General features: G+C 32.6%; 1 protein-coding gene across 1 annotated transcript; it reads left to right on the plus strand.

Annotated features, from left to right (window-relative positions):
- Positions 1-1,545: 1,545 nt before the first annotated feature.
- Positions 1,546-12,986, plus strand: LOC148604514 (uncharacterized). The gene is made up of 8 exons (XM_088550166.1): positions 1,546-1,770; positions 3,981-4,139; positions 6,191-6,360; positions 7,530-7,582; positions 8,347-8,513; positions 10,547-10,785; positions 10,881-10,902; positions 12,370-12,986. The coding sequence occupies exons 2-8, from the start codon at positions 4,107-4,109 to the stop codon at positions 12,544-12,546; spliced, it is 861 nt and encodes a 286-aa protein (XP_088406292.1). The 5' UTR covers positions 1,546-1,770; positions 3,981-4,106; the 3' UTR covers positions 12,547-12,986.
- Positions 12,987-16,324: the final 3,338 nt, after the last annotated feature.

The following is a 16,324-nucleotide window of genomic DNA, read 5'->3' on the forward strand; positions in this document are numbered from 1 at the left end:
ACCGTGAAGTTGCGTTGTCCAGATAATCATGTTAACTTTTCGGGATTAAGAAGTCGGATTGTCGAGATAATGATCTGAAAAAGTCGATTTCAATCTCTATTTTCACAACATGTCGACCAGCTCAATTATTTATTATCAAGACATGTTTATATAATTTTCTCGACAAGTCGACATACATATTCGAATTTTCGGCAAGATGTTTATCTCGTAATTTTACTACGGTGAAGGCACACGTGCAGTGCTAGTACCGCCATGGATAATCAGGTAGGTGAAAAATGTCATGTCACCCCTCTCCCTCTCCTGGATATTACTTCCATATTTTTTGTACAAAGCGTGGGGAAGCAGGTCCGAAAATGGTGTTCAAATTAAGGTAGCTAGGAGGACGCCAGAGAAATTCAAATGACATTTATCAAAAATGATTAAAAAAATGTCAACAATTTTTTATTTTAAAGTAAAATAAAGAAAGGTTACCAGGAGTGTTTGTGTCCGGAAGGGAGGGGGTGCATTACAATAGGTAATGTACTAGTACATGTATGTGCCGCAAAACAGGGTCTTGTTTTATCCAAATAATAAACAAGGTCGTTCGTTTAACCTTATGTCATAAGCAGGGTTTCGACTTAAATCATTGATACTTTATTGCAAAAACGGGTTGTTGCTGACGTGAATGACAGTCAGCGCAGATAAAAAAATTAAAATGTAAGTACTGTTCATTTTTTTAAAAGTTATCACTATATTTGAACATTCCACGTCTTATCTATAACCTGAATGCATTAATAAAAAAGGTTAAATGGGTGTAATCATGGTTAGTATCAAGATAATTAGATAAAGTTAGATTAATTGCAACTCTTGGCTTCATAGAGCGCCTCTGATGAGTTTTAAATAGACAACACAGTCATGCGTAGTAAAAATCCTTTCGCTTACAGTGTCAGTCCCCTTGCTTTGTATACCCTCACTCCAGAACTAATCATGGTAAGGCGGCAAGAGACTTTTAACCTTTTTTATTAATGCATTTAGAACGAGTTCATATTTCTAAAAAAAAATATGAAAAATACATGTGCATATTACAGATATGGGTTCCATAACAACGCATGGAAAGTTTTTATAATTTGCTACTTAGGGAAACCACAAAAGTACTTCATATAAATGGTTAAAATGTCCAAAAATACTTCAAGTGATCAAGGGGCCAGTTGGGGGTAACGATTTGCCTATCAAGGCTAAACCAAGTCTTAAAACCCTGCTAACAGTCATCTGGAAATCGTTTTGTTTGTTTTGTAAGTAGGTCATCAGATTGGGAATAACCCTATGGGAATATATCTCAATTGGGATGTTATACAGGTTGGGTGTAATCATGGTAAAGATATCAAAATTGCAACTCTTGGCTTCATATATAGAGGTCTCTGGTGAGTTTAAAATAGACAACACATATGTGTCAGGCGTAGCAAATATTTTGTTGTTGCCTGAAATTTTATTGCAGTTTCGATTTTTAAAGGTAAAAATTGTCAATTTTTAACAAGTTTGTCATATTTTTGCATGATTGAGAAATTTTTTTTTTGCTTTTGCATTTTCTGCCATTACTTCTCAGCTCTTCAAGTTCAGTATCTTAAATTATACATGTTTATTGTAGTTTTGATTTCATGGAACGTCGCAAGGTTTTGTTCTCTTTTTTCTCATTCAAGGATAAAGTACAGATTCTGCTAAAAATATACAGTCAAAATAGAATGACAAGAAAAGCAGTTGTCGTGCACTCATTTCAAGACTTGATTAACAAATGTAAGTACATTTTAGCTCACCTCACGAAGGTGAGGGGGAGGGGGCTTATCTGATACCCCTGGCATTGGCGTCCGCACCCACTTAGAGAAGAATGGTTAAGATCCATACACGGTTACTTGCAAATGCCACATCAATAATATTGGTATGGTAGGTGCACCTAGTGATGCTAAGCACAACGCATGCTTCGGATGCTGGCTGCAACCTATATTTTCTGGATGGATGACCACTTACAGAAGAATGGTTAAAGACTGGCAAGTGGCACATAAATGATATTGGTATGGTAGGTGCATCTAGTGATGCTAAGCACAACAATGCATGCTTTGGATGCTGGCTGTGATCTATATTTTCTGGATGGATGACCACTTACATTACCAATATTTTACTACTGAAAAATAGTTACTCCATACTTAATAACAAGGAGAGTTAATCGACATGTTAGGATGCTGCCTGTCAAAAGGAAAGCTTTAAGCACAATGCAGGCTTTGAATGCAGACTGCGACCTCCTTTTTCTTCGTGGATGACCAATTAAAACTTTGAAAGGTTTAAGTCCATTCCTGCTTATCAAAAATACTATGTAACAAGGTGAGCTTTGTAATTGACAGATTACCTATGTTTTTTTTTTCATGTATTTATATAGTTCACAAAATCACAAAAATTTAGTACCCAATGAAATGGAAATTTTTCATCGATTTGAATAATAAAGTTGTCTAAATCACAAATTTATGCATCCACAAACCTTAAACAGATTTCTCGACTTCTGGTAAAGGGAAAGCTGACATATTAGGTATGTGACTGACTAGGTGACTTGAGCCCCCTTCTAGGGTCAAAGGCACAGCAACTTCCTGTTAACCATTAGCCTTAGTATTTTTATACCCTGCCACATCAAGTGGTGAGATATTATGTTATATCCTCCGTTTGGTTCGGTGTCTGTCTGTTCATCTGTCCCCCGCACAGTTTCCAGATGATAACTTGGAAACGTGTCAAGGGATTTGAATTATATTTTGCACAGCTGTAAAGTACAATTAGATAAAGGTCAAGTTTAATTTCCAGGTTAATCTGAGAAATGTTTTTTGAGTTGGGTCACTTTGAAGAACTAAAGTGAATGTATTTTTGAGTGTCTATGTGATAACTTTAAAGCACGTCAAGGCCTTTAAGGGATTGCCTTATATTTTACACAGCTGTAAAATGCAATAAAATAAAGACCAAGTTAAATTTTCATCTTAATCTGAAAAATATTTAAAATTTCATGTAATTATTGATTTTGAATTTTGGATTTTACATGGCAGAATATCATATAATGTCCCATTAGATGCCCTATTTTTTCAGGATGTATTTACCTTATTGTAAATATCTTAATAAATTTCTCCGCTGCTACATGAGGGATACTTTCATAATTATTTTCAAAATTTTCAGACTTTAGTTAAGTATAGTTAAGTATAATTCAGATGTTTTTCATAATGTTCCAGTATGGTACAAATAAGTACAATTTAGTACCAAACCTAAATTGTTCTGCAGACTTTATCTCAACATCAACTGCCTGCAAAGGATGAAAAAATAGGTTGACCTGGCCTACTCTTTGCAAACTATTTTTTCATACTTTGCAAGGCAGTTGAAGTTGAGATAAACTAAACAATTTTTTGAATAATTTGTATAGAAATATAGAGAAAATATTGCATATTTACACCCAGGGTACTATTTTTGAGACAATTAAATTTCATAACTGCTTTGGATATTAGGTTCCTTTTGGTGCATATCAGATGTTAGGAGTTTTAAATTATAGAGGAAAAAAATGTAGAAATTAAAGTTAGTTTGGCCAGATTTATGAATGGAAAATGAGTAATTCATTTGTACAGTAAGAAATATAAACTGAAATTGGAGAATCTGAAGAAAACATTGATGAAAATGATTTTAAAAATAACTAGTTTGATGATGCTTAATAATGTTTAATCTTTTTCAAATACATGTAGGTTCCACTGGCCAAAAGGCAAAATAATTATTCCAATCAAACAAGATTACCCAGTCTTTTCAAAAGAACTTTTTAATCTAAAACAAAACAAAAGTTAAGCAGCTTTCATTAAAAGACATTGAAATTTATGTAAATGATATCTTTTGTTTTGTAAAATACATGTAGTATATAAAGGGAACTGAAGGAAGTAATTGAACCAGATGCACAAAAAGATACTGAATGATTTATGTAGTTTTCAATTCAGGCAAAGAAAAATTCATGACTGTTGATCAAACATTAGCAATAGTATTAAACAGTGATGGGGTGGAAATAGACGAGGATTATTTTCTACTGTTAGCAGGAAATACAAAGTTAATGCTCCTGCAAGGAGATGAAAGATGGGTTCCACAATATGTTCCTCATGGTAATTTATTTGCTAGCCAAGTGTTATAATATATATTTGTAATGGGATGTCCTGTGGACACAATTGGTAGATACCTGTACCAATTAAGACATGACAATTATTAAGTGGCCAGCAAAGTTTGTGTTCAACTTTATAATGTTACTCATTGTTTTGTTATCTCACTATCCAAAACTAGAACTTTGGGCCAATACTTAGCCCAGTACATATATATTTTTAGGCTTTAAATTTGTTATGGGTATATCATGTACATATGCATGTACATTATTCTGTACTTGGTATCATGTTTTCGTTTGTTAATTTCTCAATGATAATTACAAAGCATTTATTTTAAAAACATTTTAAATAGAACCACCAAAATTTTAATGGTAACATGACAACTACATGTAGTTATAATTAGCTCACATGACCCAAAGAATCATGTGAACTATTGCCATCAATTGAGGTCTGTCATCCGTTATCTGTCCATTAACTTTTCTTTACATTAAAGATCTTCTTTTCTAAAACCACAGAAGGAATTCATTTATAACTTGAGTACTTCATTATTAGGATGTCTTGTACCAAGTTTTTGAAATATATTGCTGCTGACCAACCAAGATGGCCACCATAGCTAAAGATAGAATATAACTCTTCATTTTCAAGATTGCTACCCTTTTCCCTGCCAAATTGATAAGTAAGTCAGATTTTAAAGAAACATGGTATACCAAGTTGAATGCTGATGAAACATTATTTTCTGATTTGCCATTTTCAAGTTGGCAGTCATTTAATTGCATATATTTTCATGTTGCTCATGATTCAATGAAATTTGGTATACATCGAAAACATGGTATGCTAAGTTGAATGGCAGTGACAATTTTTTTTTTAATTTGACATTTCCCTTCAAATTTTCAACTTGTCATTTTTTCAATAACTGACAATTTTTAGTCAAATTGTGCACTTTGAGTCAGATGAGCGATTCAGGCTTCTAGGGGCCTCTTGTTTAAATCGTAAGATTATTCTATTCTCAGACATAAGGTGCTCTTAGTTTAGAATTTGGCACCCTGTTTGTCATTTTTTTTGGATTTTATATTGTGCTCATCTTCCAGTTTACTGGTGCCTTACAACTTTTGACTTGAGCATCTCTGATGAGTGTTTAACATGTTTAAGGAGGTACATGACCCTTAAGCAATTTTTTTCTTGTCATTGAATTTTCTTTAAAACTAAATATGTCATGACATGTTTTTTGAATTTTGACTTCCCAACTCAGTTTCATAATAAATAACTCCAAGGGTTGGTTGAATTTCATTGAAATGTTAAAGAAAATGGAAAATTTCAATAAAAAAATGTTAATAAAAATTTTGTCATTGAAATTTTGTTAGTTTTTTACATTGACTAGTACATTGCATTAGAAAAAAAAGAGGATGTTTAGTTTTCAAAAGTAATCAAAATTGGCATATTTGGACACAAATTACCTCCCTTAGCAATATTGCAGGAAAATTCAATCAGTTAATGACATTTTTTAACCAACTGAAATAAACAATTACTAGAAAAATTGTTCATTTTCTCCAAGATCAAAACCAAAGTCACAGACACAAAATTAAGAATGTTTTAACAAATATTTTGAAACCTGGAAATCTTTTCTATAATAATTCTTCAATAGTCTGAAGTTTTATTTTGATCAATGTCATGCACCTCCTTATTGGATATAACACAAGACAGTGAAAGTTTTAACTTGTTTGTATGAAACTGTTTTGTATTTTGGCATTTTTTTCACAAAACTTTGAGAAATGGTTTATTATTGTACAGACTTGGATGTAATTGATTTTCAGTTAATTTCTTCAAAAGGTATAAATTTTCAGGAAGTTAAAGGTAAAGGTGAAGATTGTTGTAACCACCACAATATATTTTGGAAGGTATGGGGGTACTGTGATCTTGCTCACTGTGGTTCTTTCATTTTCTTTAATATAATCGCCAAATCTGTTGTAAAAAAATTGTATACCTTGTCCTATTTTGTGAAAAAATAAAACTAAAAGAACTACACCTCTTTATGTCATATGTATATTATTCTTATTTAGCTAAATAGGAAGACACCACAAAGAAAAACGTATGTGAAGATTAGTTTAGGATGGCTGTATTATGATGGTTTTTGTCAAAATGGGGGTGGAACTAGAGTTGTTGATTTCAGATGGGATAGCACATATGGAGATATACTTCAAAAAGCAAAGGAATTGTGTTTTCCCAAATAGTAAGTTAAATAAAAGTTATTAGAAAGCCCTGTGAGCTTCTGTCATCACTTGATACCTCTACTAATTTTTTTTCAAAATCTAGAAAACACTTGGTTAAATATACTAAAATTTAGTGCAGCTGTTTTCTATTGTGTCTTTTACAAAATTATTGATTGGTTTCAAAAACATGGGTGTCATAGCTGTGATTAAATGCAGTTTTTGTCACAAAGTGGGTGAAGTTGATTGAACATTAGGTGGCAGGCAGGTGTGGAAAAATATTTTTAACTGATTTCTTACTTTTACTCTGAAGGGGTTGGTTTCCAATTTGATACACAGCACAAACACGGTGACTTGTACCATTCCTCCTCTTTCCATGTTGGTACACATCTTCTCCTCTTGCAACTAACACTATTTTAAGTGTCCATGCTCGAGTAATGGATTTTTTTCTTTTTAAATTTTTTCCAATAATGTACCTAAATTGTACTACAGTATAGTTAGTTTTTTTCCGGACCACACATTTCATGATTTTTAACAAAAACGGGGGTATTCCATTTAAGATGACTTTCAATTCTCCAAAACAAATGTATGGCAAGCCTACATTTAGTGAGTTTTTATTTTCGTGACTGTAAGGTCATTAGAAATATAGCAAAATATAGAATCTTGCAAAATTACTGGCTACATTAAAACCTATTGTCATAATTGTAAAGGCTTAAATTCATATGGTAAGTGTTAGGCACATCCAAATTGACTACAAAGCACAAATTGTTCAGAATCAAACTTTTTGACATGACCTCTGAAAGTGTTGGATTAAAAATACATTTTTTAATGTTTTCGCCTTATAAATTGAAAACCTTTGGAGATAATAAAAAGCTTTTGCTTGCTTAAATGTCAAGCTAATTCATTTGGTAAAATTGTTTTATGTTTTGGTAGAAATTATTGCTCTTGAAATATCAGAACTGTGCTGTGGAAGTTTTCGCCTTAAAATTTTAAACCAATTTACAGATATATTATAAAAAAAAAATGCTCTGCTTGCTCAAATGATCATTTGGTTGTCATTTACAGTGTTTCTTAAGTCAGGAAAGTGATGCAGGATTTTGGGAGGCTCTTGTTTTTTGGAAGGTTTTAATGATTTCTAATAGCTGTCAACATGTTCTGTAAAATTTTATAAGATTATAGATTTATCCTGTAGTTTTAGAGATGCTTTGATCTGGAGGGTTAAGTGGACAATGGTCATCACTATTGGTCAAAGCATTTTCAAAACCTGTTCAATGTTGTCTATTACCTTGTCTTTCAAAACATCGTATCTTAAACATTCAGAGTGATTAAAGCCCCCTGGGCCAATGTTTTGTCTATTTCATGTAAAATAATAAATTAAAAATATGAAAATTGAAAACCTCTTAGAATTATAATTTTTTAAACTATGCCAATGTATTCACAATTTTTCTTTCTAAGTTTGGTAGAGAGCCATACTGTTGTTATCATGTCCCTTTGTCCATCTGAAAGATTGTCAATCTTAGTCATCTGAAACTAATAAACTGAATTTCATAAAACTTGGCATTTATAGTGAGTACACATATGTAGTTGTGCGTATCAACATGAAAGTTTGATTTTTTTTATACATTGCAGGAGGCATATTGCCTTTTAACCTTAGAAATTATGTGTCCTCACACTTTGGGGGATGTCTTTGCCTACTTTGGTGGCATATTGTTTTTTATTATTTTTGTCATGTCTATCCATCCGTAACAAAGTTATTCAATGCAAGTCCTTTGAATTAATCATCAGAATTGAATGAAACTTGGTTTGTAGTAAATACATCATATGTAGTTGTGAACGGAAAATTTGATCCTCTAATTTTTGTAGGAGTTGTAGCCCTTTAAACTTAGGATTTTTCTGAAAATCTATTATCGTGTGCAACTCCTACTAAAACTACTTTACATAATGAAAATCGTCATAACTAAATCAAATTTCTTGAAACTTTCAATAAAGTTTATATTATTTTTATGCAGATGTTTCTTCCAAGGGACATTGGGATTCCTTTATAAATCAGCTTGGAGATTTCAAACAGAACAATATTCTATCTACAGGATTTAGCCTTGAGCAATATATTCAAAGACACTGTCTTACATTGAAACCTAGAATCTACCTTATGTCTAAGGAAATATTGGAAGAACGGGTAAATATTAGAATCAAACAAGAAATAAATGTGTTTGGATGCCAACGACAAATTGCCAATAAGTGACCTTGGATAATTTTCTATTGCAATTACTACATCAAAGTATGCATAATAACCTAATTTTACTGAAATCAGACAGTTGAATTGTTTTGGAGTGCACGTGAGGTAGTAAAATAGCAGTTTATTTAAAACAGTCGGCTGAAAAAGAAATGAAAATAGATTGTTCATTAACAACACACTAATCAACCTAAACAACAAATTCAGGTATTTGTGCAATAAATATTCGAAATAAACTTGAATTTCTTAACTACTTCAAAGAAGAAAATAGTGTTCTGGCAATCACGGAAACACATTTAGATCCATTTATAAAAAATAATGAATAACTCTCAAAATCCAATAAGACTTGACAGAAATAGCTTTATATTTTAAGGACCATTTATACATAAAGCGTATAATGGAACTTGGAAATCAGCTTGACAAAATGATTTGGGTTGAAATCTGTACTAAAGGTGAACAGTTTTTTCTGTGTAACACCTATAGACCTGAGTGGACTGACGATCTTTATAGGTCACAGCAGCACACTTTTAGACCTAATTTTAATCAGCAATACACTAAATTGCAATTTTTCTGATGTATTATGTGTCCCTAGAACAATCAGTGATCACGAAAATAAATCATTCTAAATCTTTTAAAAGGGAAATATGGCTCTATAATAATGGAGGTAAGATTAGATTTGGCGATAAGTTAGATAATGTAGATCGGGAGACAATCCTACATTTTGATGATGTTGATAATATGTGCACAATTTTTACAGACAAAATTATAGATATAGCTAGAGAATGTATTCCTACAAAATATGTAACTGTCAGAACCAGAGATAAACCCTGGTTTAATAATGAACTTAGAAAAGAAATAAGAATTCGAGATAGACTTAGACGGAAATCTTTAAAATCAAAAATAGACATTGCCATGCTACAATACAAAAAAAGAGAAACAAGGTGAATTACTTGGAAAAGATTGCTAAGGAGAGATTGCAACAGAATTTAGACCACATTATACTTGAAAATGCAAACAATACTAAAACATATTGGAAAATAATGAGTCCACGTCTCACTTCCTCAAAACCTTTACAACATTCATTTATACTTTTTGGTAAAAAATTAACCAATCAGAATCATTGCTTCTGTAAACAACTGTAATTTCAAGATAAACATAAACTTCCATTGTTAGATAAAACTACATCTTAGCAACTAAAATTGTATAGGGGTGACATTTTGTCAGGAAGTAACCAACGTGCTTGAGTACAAAGTTTTAGACCAAAAACAGGTCTTATTGCCCCTTCTACTTTACCTGCAACACGTATGTCACGTAAGAGATTCAGGCTACTTGGCACCTCTAGGTTCCCTAGTTCATTGATACTACACACACAAATTCAAACTAATAAATAAATAATATGGTAAAGGCTTGCCATCAAACAGGCATCACTAGAATGCAGTTGTTTGTTCCTTTTATTGTTTTTACTCTGTGCTAGAAGCTTTAATGCAATTATGACATAACAGCCAATTGTTACAACATGACAAGGCAAAACTCTTTCGAGGAAAACGATATAACATTTTTGGCACTTTACCTAAAATTTGAATGAAAGGTATTAAACATTTTAGATAATGATAAGATGTTGAATAAGTGTATGTGACACAACCCCTATAAGCAGTGATTTTAAAATTCAGTTTAATACTGTTCATAGGCACAAGCCGCACATTGTTGATTTCTTATTGCAAATAAATGTAAATTGCTAAAGGTTTGATGCACAATGCCAATTCTATGCAGGAATAACACATATGATTCTGGCTAGCTTTGTTCACATGTCATGCTGCTCACATCTTGTGATACTATCTTCAATTGTTATGGGAAATAACAAGACATTCTGTTGGTAAGGTGTAATGCGAATGATAACATTGGGAAAAGATAAAGAGCTACTTTATATTTACTTTATATATACTTTATACATTTTGTATTTATTTTTTTCTTGTCAGGATTTTGAATTACCTGACCTGCTAGGAACTGGAATTGACGATGACCCAGTAGTGGTTACAGATAGTAGTTCTGATGATGCCCTACCTGAAACTGCCATTTTTAATTCTCCAATTGGCAACCAAGAACAAGGAGCTGACATCCCAGTATTGAATTCCCAAAATAGTCAGGAAGTCCTACCTGGAATTCCTGCATTAAATTCTCCACATATTAATCCAGTAACAGTATCCAGTGATCCATAGCTATGGTTCAGAGTCTTCACCAGTGGTAACATTTATTTATTAATTTCCTCAAATGAAGTGGGGGTGTTGGTGACATTGATTTGAACATTTTAAGCTCATCTGACCCAAAGGCTCATGTAAGGTATTGCCATAGCTTGTTGTCTCTTTTGTCTGTCGTCTGTATGTAATCTTCTTCTATAAAACCACTGAAGGGATTGCTTTGAAATTTTGCACACATCGAATTATCTCAAGAATGTCCTCTATCACGATTGCACCAATCATGGCTGCTGACCAACCAACATGGTCGCTGTGGCTATAAGTTGATCGCTTGCATCTTCTCACCTGATTGTCACCAATCCTATTTATCATTTTAGATAGAAACAAATTATTGTCTTATCATTTTAGATAGAAACAAATTATTGTTTTATAATAGAAAGGTTTAACAAAGAAATCTTGGATGCGGTAAGGAACCAGAAAAGTATTAGTGATATTAATCATGAATAATGCAAACAAACACCATGAACATTTGTTTCATGCTCTTATGTTCAAAAGTCCCAATGGAGATTTTTAGAAGTTGGCAATTAGTGACAATGGCCATATTCTATCCAAATTTTTAACCAGTGATTTTTAAAATAGCTAACATTTTTAGGCTTTGATTCATGCGAGCGATTCAGGCTTCTAGGAGCCTCTAGTTATTCTTCTAACCACTAAATTGTTCTTGGTGTCCTCTGAAATGGTTGAACTAATTGCTACTATACTTGGCACAAAAAAAAGACCCACCTGAAGTTGTGCAACATCGACACAGAACCATTGGTCGTTCGACGTTTCAAAATGGCAATCGACAAAATTTTGAAGAAAAAAAATATAAAAAAATTCCTAAAAATCAGCCGGTCAACCAATCAATTCCAAGTTGGTAGAAATATAGAACATAAAGATGATGAAATGTCTAACTAAGGACACATATTAACAAGTCCAGGTGGGCTGCCATTTCAAAATTGCAGACCTAATACATAAAAAAAACTGAAAAAAAATCTTCAAAAATCAGTTGCTCAACTAATAAATTCCAAACTTGGCTGAGTAACAGGACATGGTTTATCTGACTATCTACATATAATATCAACTTACGATCATTGGCCATTTTCAAATGGTGACCATTAAAAATTTTTTAAAGTTTGGAAAAAAAATCTACAATTCAGTGGGTCAACAGAATGATTATAAACTTGGTTGTAGAAATAGGACATGATATACTTGTCTTTTCTATATAATGTCAACTTCTGACCGGTGGCAATTTTCAAAATGGCCGACATTATAATGAAAAAAACTCTGTAAGGTTATTGTACCGCCAGGGGATATAGTGATTGGGGTGTCTGTACTTTTGTCAATCCTAGGGGTTACTCAACTCTTATACACAACTCCTCCTACACCACTGCTTTCAATTAAATTTGAAATGAAACTTTAAAGGCTATAATATGATCTGTTATTGCACTGAAATTATGATAAAAATATGATTGCTTACTGGTACAAAAAATGTAATTGATACATTGGTGAAACCATAAAGATATGGGTTAGATACATGTTATATTTAAGATTATTTTTTGTTACAGGTTGTGAAGGCTCCACCAATTCCAAAGTGTACTGTTTGTACAGACAGATTTTGTGATTCTTTTCTAAGTTGCGGTCATATAATTTGTTTCATTTGTGCTGCAGAATTGGAGGAGAGGGGGTCAAAATGCCCAGTGTGCCGAAAAAATTTTTCACAAGTATCTAAACTCTTTTATTAAAAGAAAAACAATGATCCGAGATGAGCAAGAAGAAATTGCTTTAAATTAATAACAACTTTTATTTCTACTGGTACTTTTTTTAAATACTGTTTTGTACTTAATTATTGTATTTACATGTATTAATTATTTTAGGTTGTTTTACAGAAAAGAATCTGTGATAAACATTATTTTACACTTGTAAAGCCTAACTGTGTTATTTAAGTTAATTAACTTAGAAGATGTAAAAACTTCAACAATTATTGTTTGCCAATTTTTTTATGTCCCAGAGAAGACTAGTGGTATCAAGTTGTAACCTATTTGTACATACACATAATTGTATGCTTTTTTTACAGTAGTTTACTAATGCCATAACTTGCATAATTTATCATTTTAAGTCTGAATATTTCTAATCTTTCCCAAAAAAACACAATGCATATTACAATAAACGATAAAAAATTCAATTTTGTTCATTTTTACCCATACTTTAAAGAAATGATTGTGTTTATATACTACTTGTATATGCTCACCTAACCTGCAATGACAAGAAAGGTCATTTGAGCTATTGCTATCATTTGTACACCATCCTCTCCAAATATTGCACAAATCATGATCACTGACCAATGGACATATAGAGAGTGACTACAAATAAAACATGGCTGTCAAAAAGTTTTTGGCTTTTAACTCGAAAAATATTATAGACAGAGGAAAACGTAAGGTAATGTACTCCTTCAGCTTGATGGGCTCTACAAAACTATCCATTGGATGGCCCCTTGAAGGAGTTATTTCCACTTAATTGTCAAAATGGGCAATTTTACAGTTTTTAGCTAACCTGAAGAGTCGAATGAGCTTTTGTCATCATTTGGAGCACGTCTGTCAAAAAACATGGCTGCCGTTGCAAAAAATAGAACATAGGAGTCAAAAAGCAGGTTTTGCAAATAACTCAAAAATGGTTAGGTTTAGCCAAATTCTGGCAAATGGCAATTATGATATCTACCATTAAACAAATTTTTGTAAAAATCTAATAACCAATGTTGGAGTTATTGCCCTTTATGACATTTTTTTTGGCTTTTTTTGACTGTTTCAAAAAAATCAAAAAATTTCATAAAATCTTGTCTTAAACCACTTTGCCAAATACAACCAAACTTGGTGTGATTGTTCTTTAGGGTGTCTTTAAAAAATTGTCGTTTGAATTTTGATTGGTCGAAAAACATGGCCACAGTTACGGTGTACAAAATTATCATTCACATTTTTTATTTGTCTAAAGAGATGGCCACCATTACTAAAAATAAAACATAGAGGTCAAAAAGCAGTTTTTTGGAAATAACTCAAAAATGGTAAGGTTTAGCCAAATTCTGGAATAGGTTAAAATGATCAGAATTATGAGATCTGCCAGGAGACAAATTCTCCTAAAAATCTAATAACTGATGTTGGCGTTATTGTCCTTTTTTGACATTTGTTTTTTTTTGTTTTTTTGTTTTTGTTATTTAGACTAAAAACTCTTCTCTTCTTAAACCACCTGGCCAGATGCAGATAGAGAAACTTAAATATCCAGCTCATTTAGCCCTAAAAAAATTTATGGTCCAAGATACCAGATGACCTCTTTTTTGAGTTATTGTCTTGTAAAGGTTGAAAGTTGTGATTTTGTCTTAAAAAATGGAAGCTAAGCATATTATTATTGGATAACTGTTTAGCAGATAGAGCTCTACAAACAACTCCACGAATATAGGTCTTGCAGTTTCTGTCATTTTTTAGCAAACATGAACCGAAGGCCCATGTGAACTATTGCTATCACATAGTTCTGTCATCGTCTGTTAACAATTTTTCAAAAATCTTCTCTAAAACTACTGAACTGAATTTAATGAAACTTGGTATGATTATTCCTTAGTGTGTTCTACACAAAGTTTGTGTTTCGTTTTTAAATCCATCTTTAAGGGCTTATCACTCTGAAAGTATAAGAGATAGAAAATAACCAAAGGATCTTAGGCTCTTCAGAATCATTGAGCTCTACAAAAGTCTCCATTGGGTCGAAGTGGTCAGATGACCCCTAATAGGGGTTACAGCCCTTTAAAGGTGAAAAAAGTTTTTTTTCATCTTTTTAGCCAATAGAATGAAATCTATTGCAGATAGAGAAAAGCTGTTGTTGCTTTAACATTTAGCTCATTGAGCTCTACAAAAATCTTCATTAGCTTGGAGTTGTCAGATAACCCCTTATAGGGGTTACGCCCCTTAAAGGGGAAAATAGTGTTTTTTCATGTTTTTGCATATGGAATGAAAACTATTGCAGATAGAGAAAAGCTGTTCTTGATTAAACCTGCTCATTGAGCTCTACAAAAGTCCCCATGGGTTGAAGCTCTCAGATGACCTCTTAAAGGCAGCGAAAAGGTTTTTTTCATGTTTTTTGGCCTATGGAATGAATTAATACTTGTGCAGATAAAGAAAGTTGCGGCTTGCTTCCTTAAACCTTCAGCTCATTGAGCTCTATTTGTTAAAAAATGCCTATAACGACCCAAAAAGATACTCATATAGACAGCTTAATACCAGGGGAGCGATTCCGTCTCCTTGGGAGCCCTGTGTTTGCTGGTGTAGGTGGGTGAGCGGTGCAGGCTCCTGGGAACCTCGAGTTTACAAAAAAAATCCAGAAACCATAATAGTAAGGTCACAAGCTAGCATTGCAAAATTGTTCCTAATTGTGCTGTACTAAAAAGACATCATGGTCAAAATTGTCATACGCCCAGTTTTTGTTGTAGTTATGTTACCTTAACCCATTTTGATTACCCCCTCTTTGAAAACAGGGGACATAGTGGTGGGGCTGTTTGTTCGTTCGTAACTCAAGGAGGTACACATCTTATCTACAGCTCCTCATACATCACTGCTTGGAATTTAATGAAACTGTCAATCTTTATTACATATTTCACATATGTGTCCAAGCCAGGACATTATGTGTCGATTTACATGAAGGTATTTTATTGCTCTCCAATATCATTCAGGGGAGATCATTCGACTTACAATTTACATTACATACTGCATATGGGATATTGTAAGCACAACTTTTCCTTAACCGTTTCTGGAAATTGATGAAACTACATGAAAAGGAAGGAAATCATTTGCAGATTTGCATGAAGAAATTTAATTGCTCTTGGATTTCATTCAGGGGAGATACTTGGACTAAAGCGCAACTCCGTCTACAACATTTCATGGAATTTGATAAAAATATACGTCTCTGGTCACCTTCAATACATTTTCGAAATGAATGATTTAGATTGTCAATTGAGTTCATTTTTTCTACAACTATAATTCATGGTAGTATGATATTTAGACAGTAGATTCATCACAGTTGTAAAGAATTAGGTCGTAGACCTATCTTTTCCTGATGGAGACTTCCATTGGGTTTAAACCTTTTACATTAAAATTTTTCAGCAACCACAAGTATAAGAGATATGGCATTTGGTCCGTGGACACATCGGTAGTATTAACTTCGGTAGTAACACAAGTTAAGCAACATTTGCATATTATACAGGAACTACACCTTTCATTTTTTATTTAAGAAATAATTCATTGAATGGTAAATTACATGTATGGCACGCCATGGTTATTGTCAGAAGTATAGCTTAAATATAATATATGTACACAATTTTGAGTGATTTTCAGTTTTGAGTATTTTAAAATTTTAAGTATGTAATGTACGTTTTTGAGTATGTAATTTGTAAAATTTTAAGTGTACATTTTAACTTTGAGTGTGCAATTTCAAATTTTGAGTGTTGAATTTCATTTTTGAGTGTGTAATTAGATTGTTGTCATA

Source organism: Perna viridis, chromosome 10 (assembly GCF_037379345.1).
Source record: "Perna viridis isolate PV_CMFRI_1.1 ecotype Kerala chromosome 10, ASM3737934v1, whole genome shotgun sequence".
NCBI classification, from domain to species: Eukaryota; Metazoa; Mollusca; class Bivalvia; order Mytilida; family Mytilidae; genus Perna; species Perna viridis.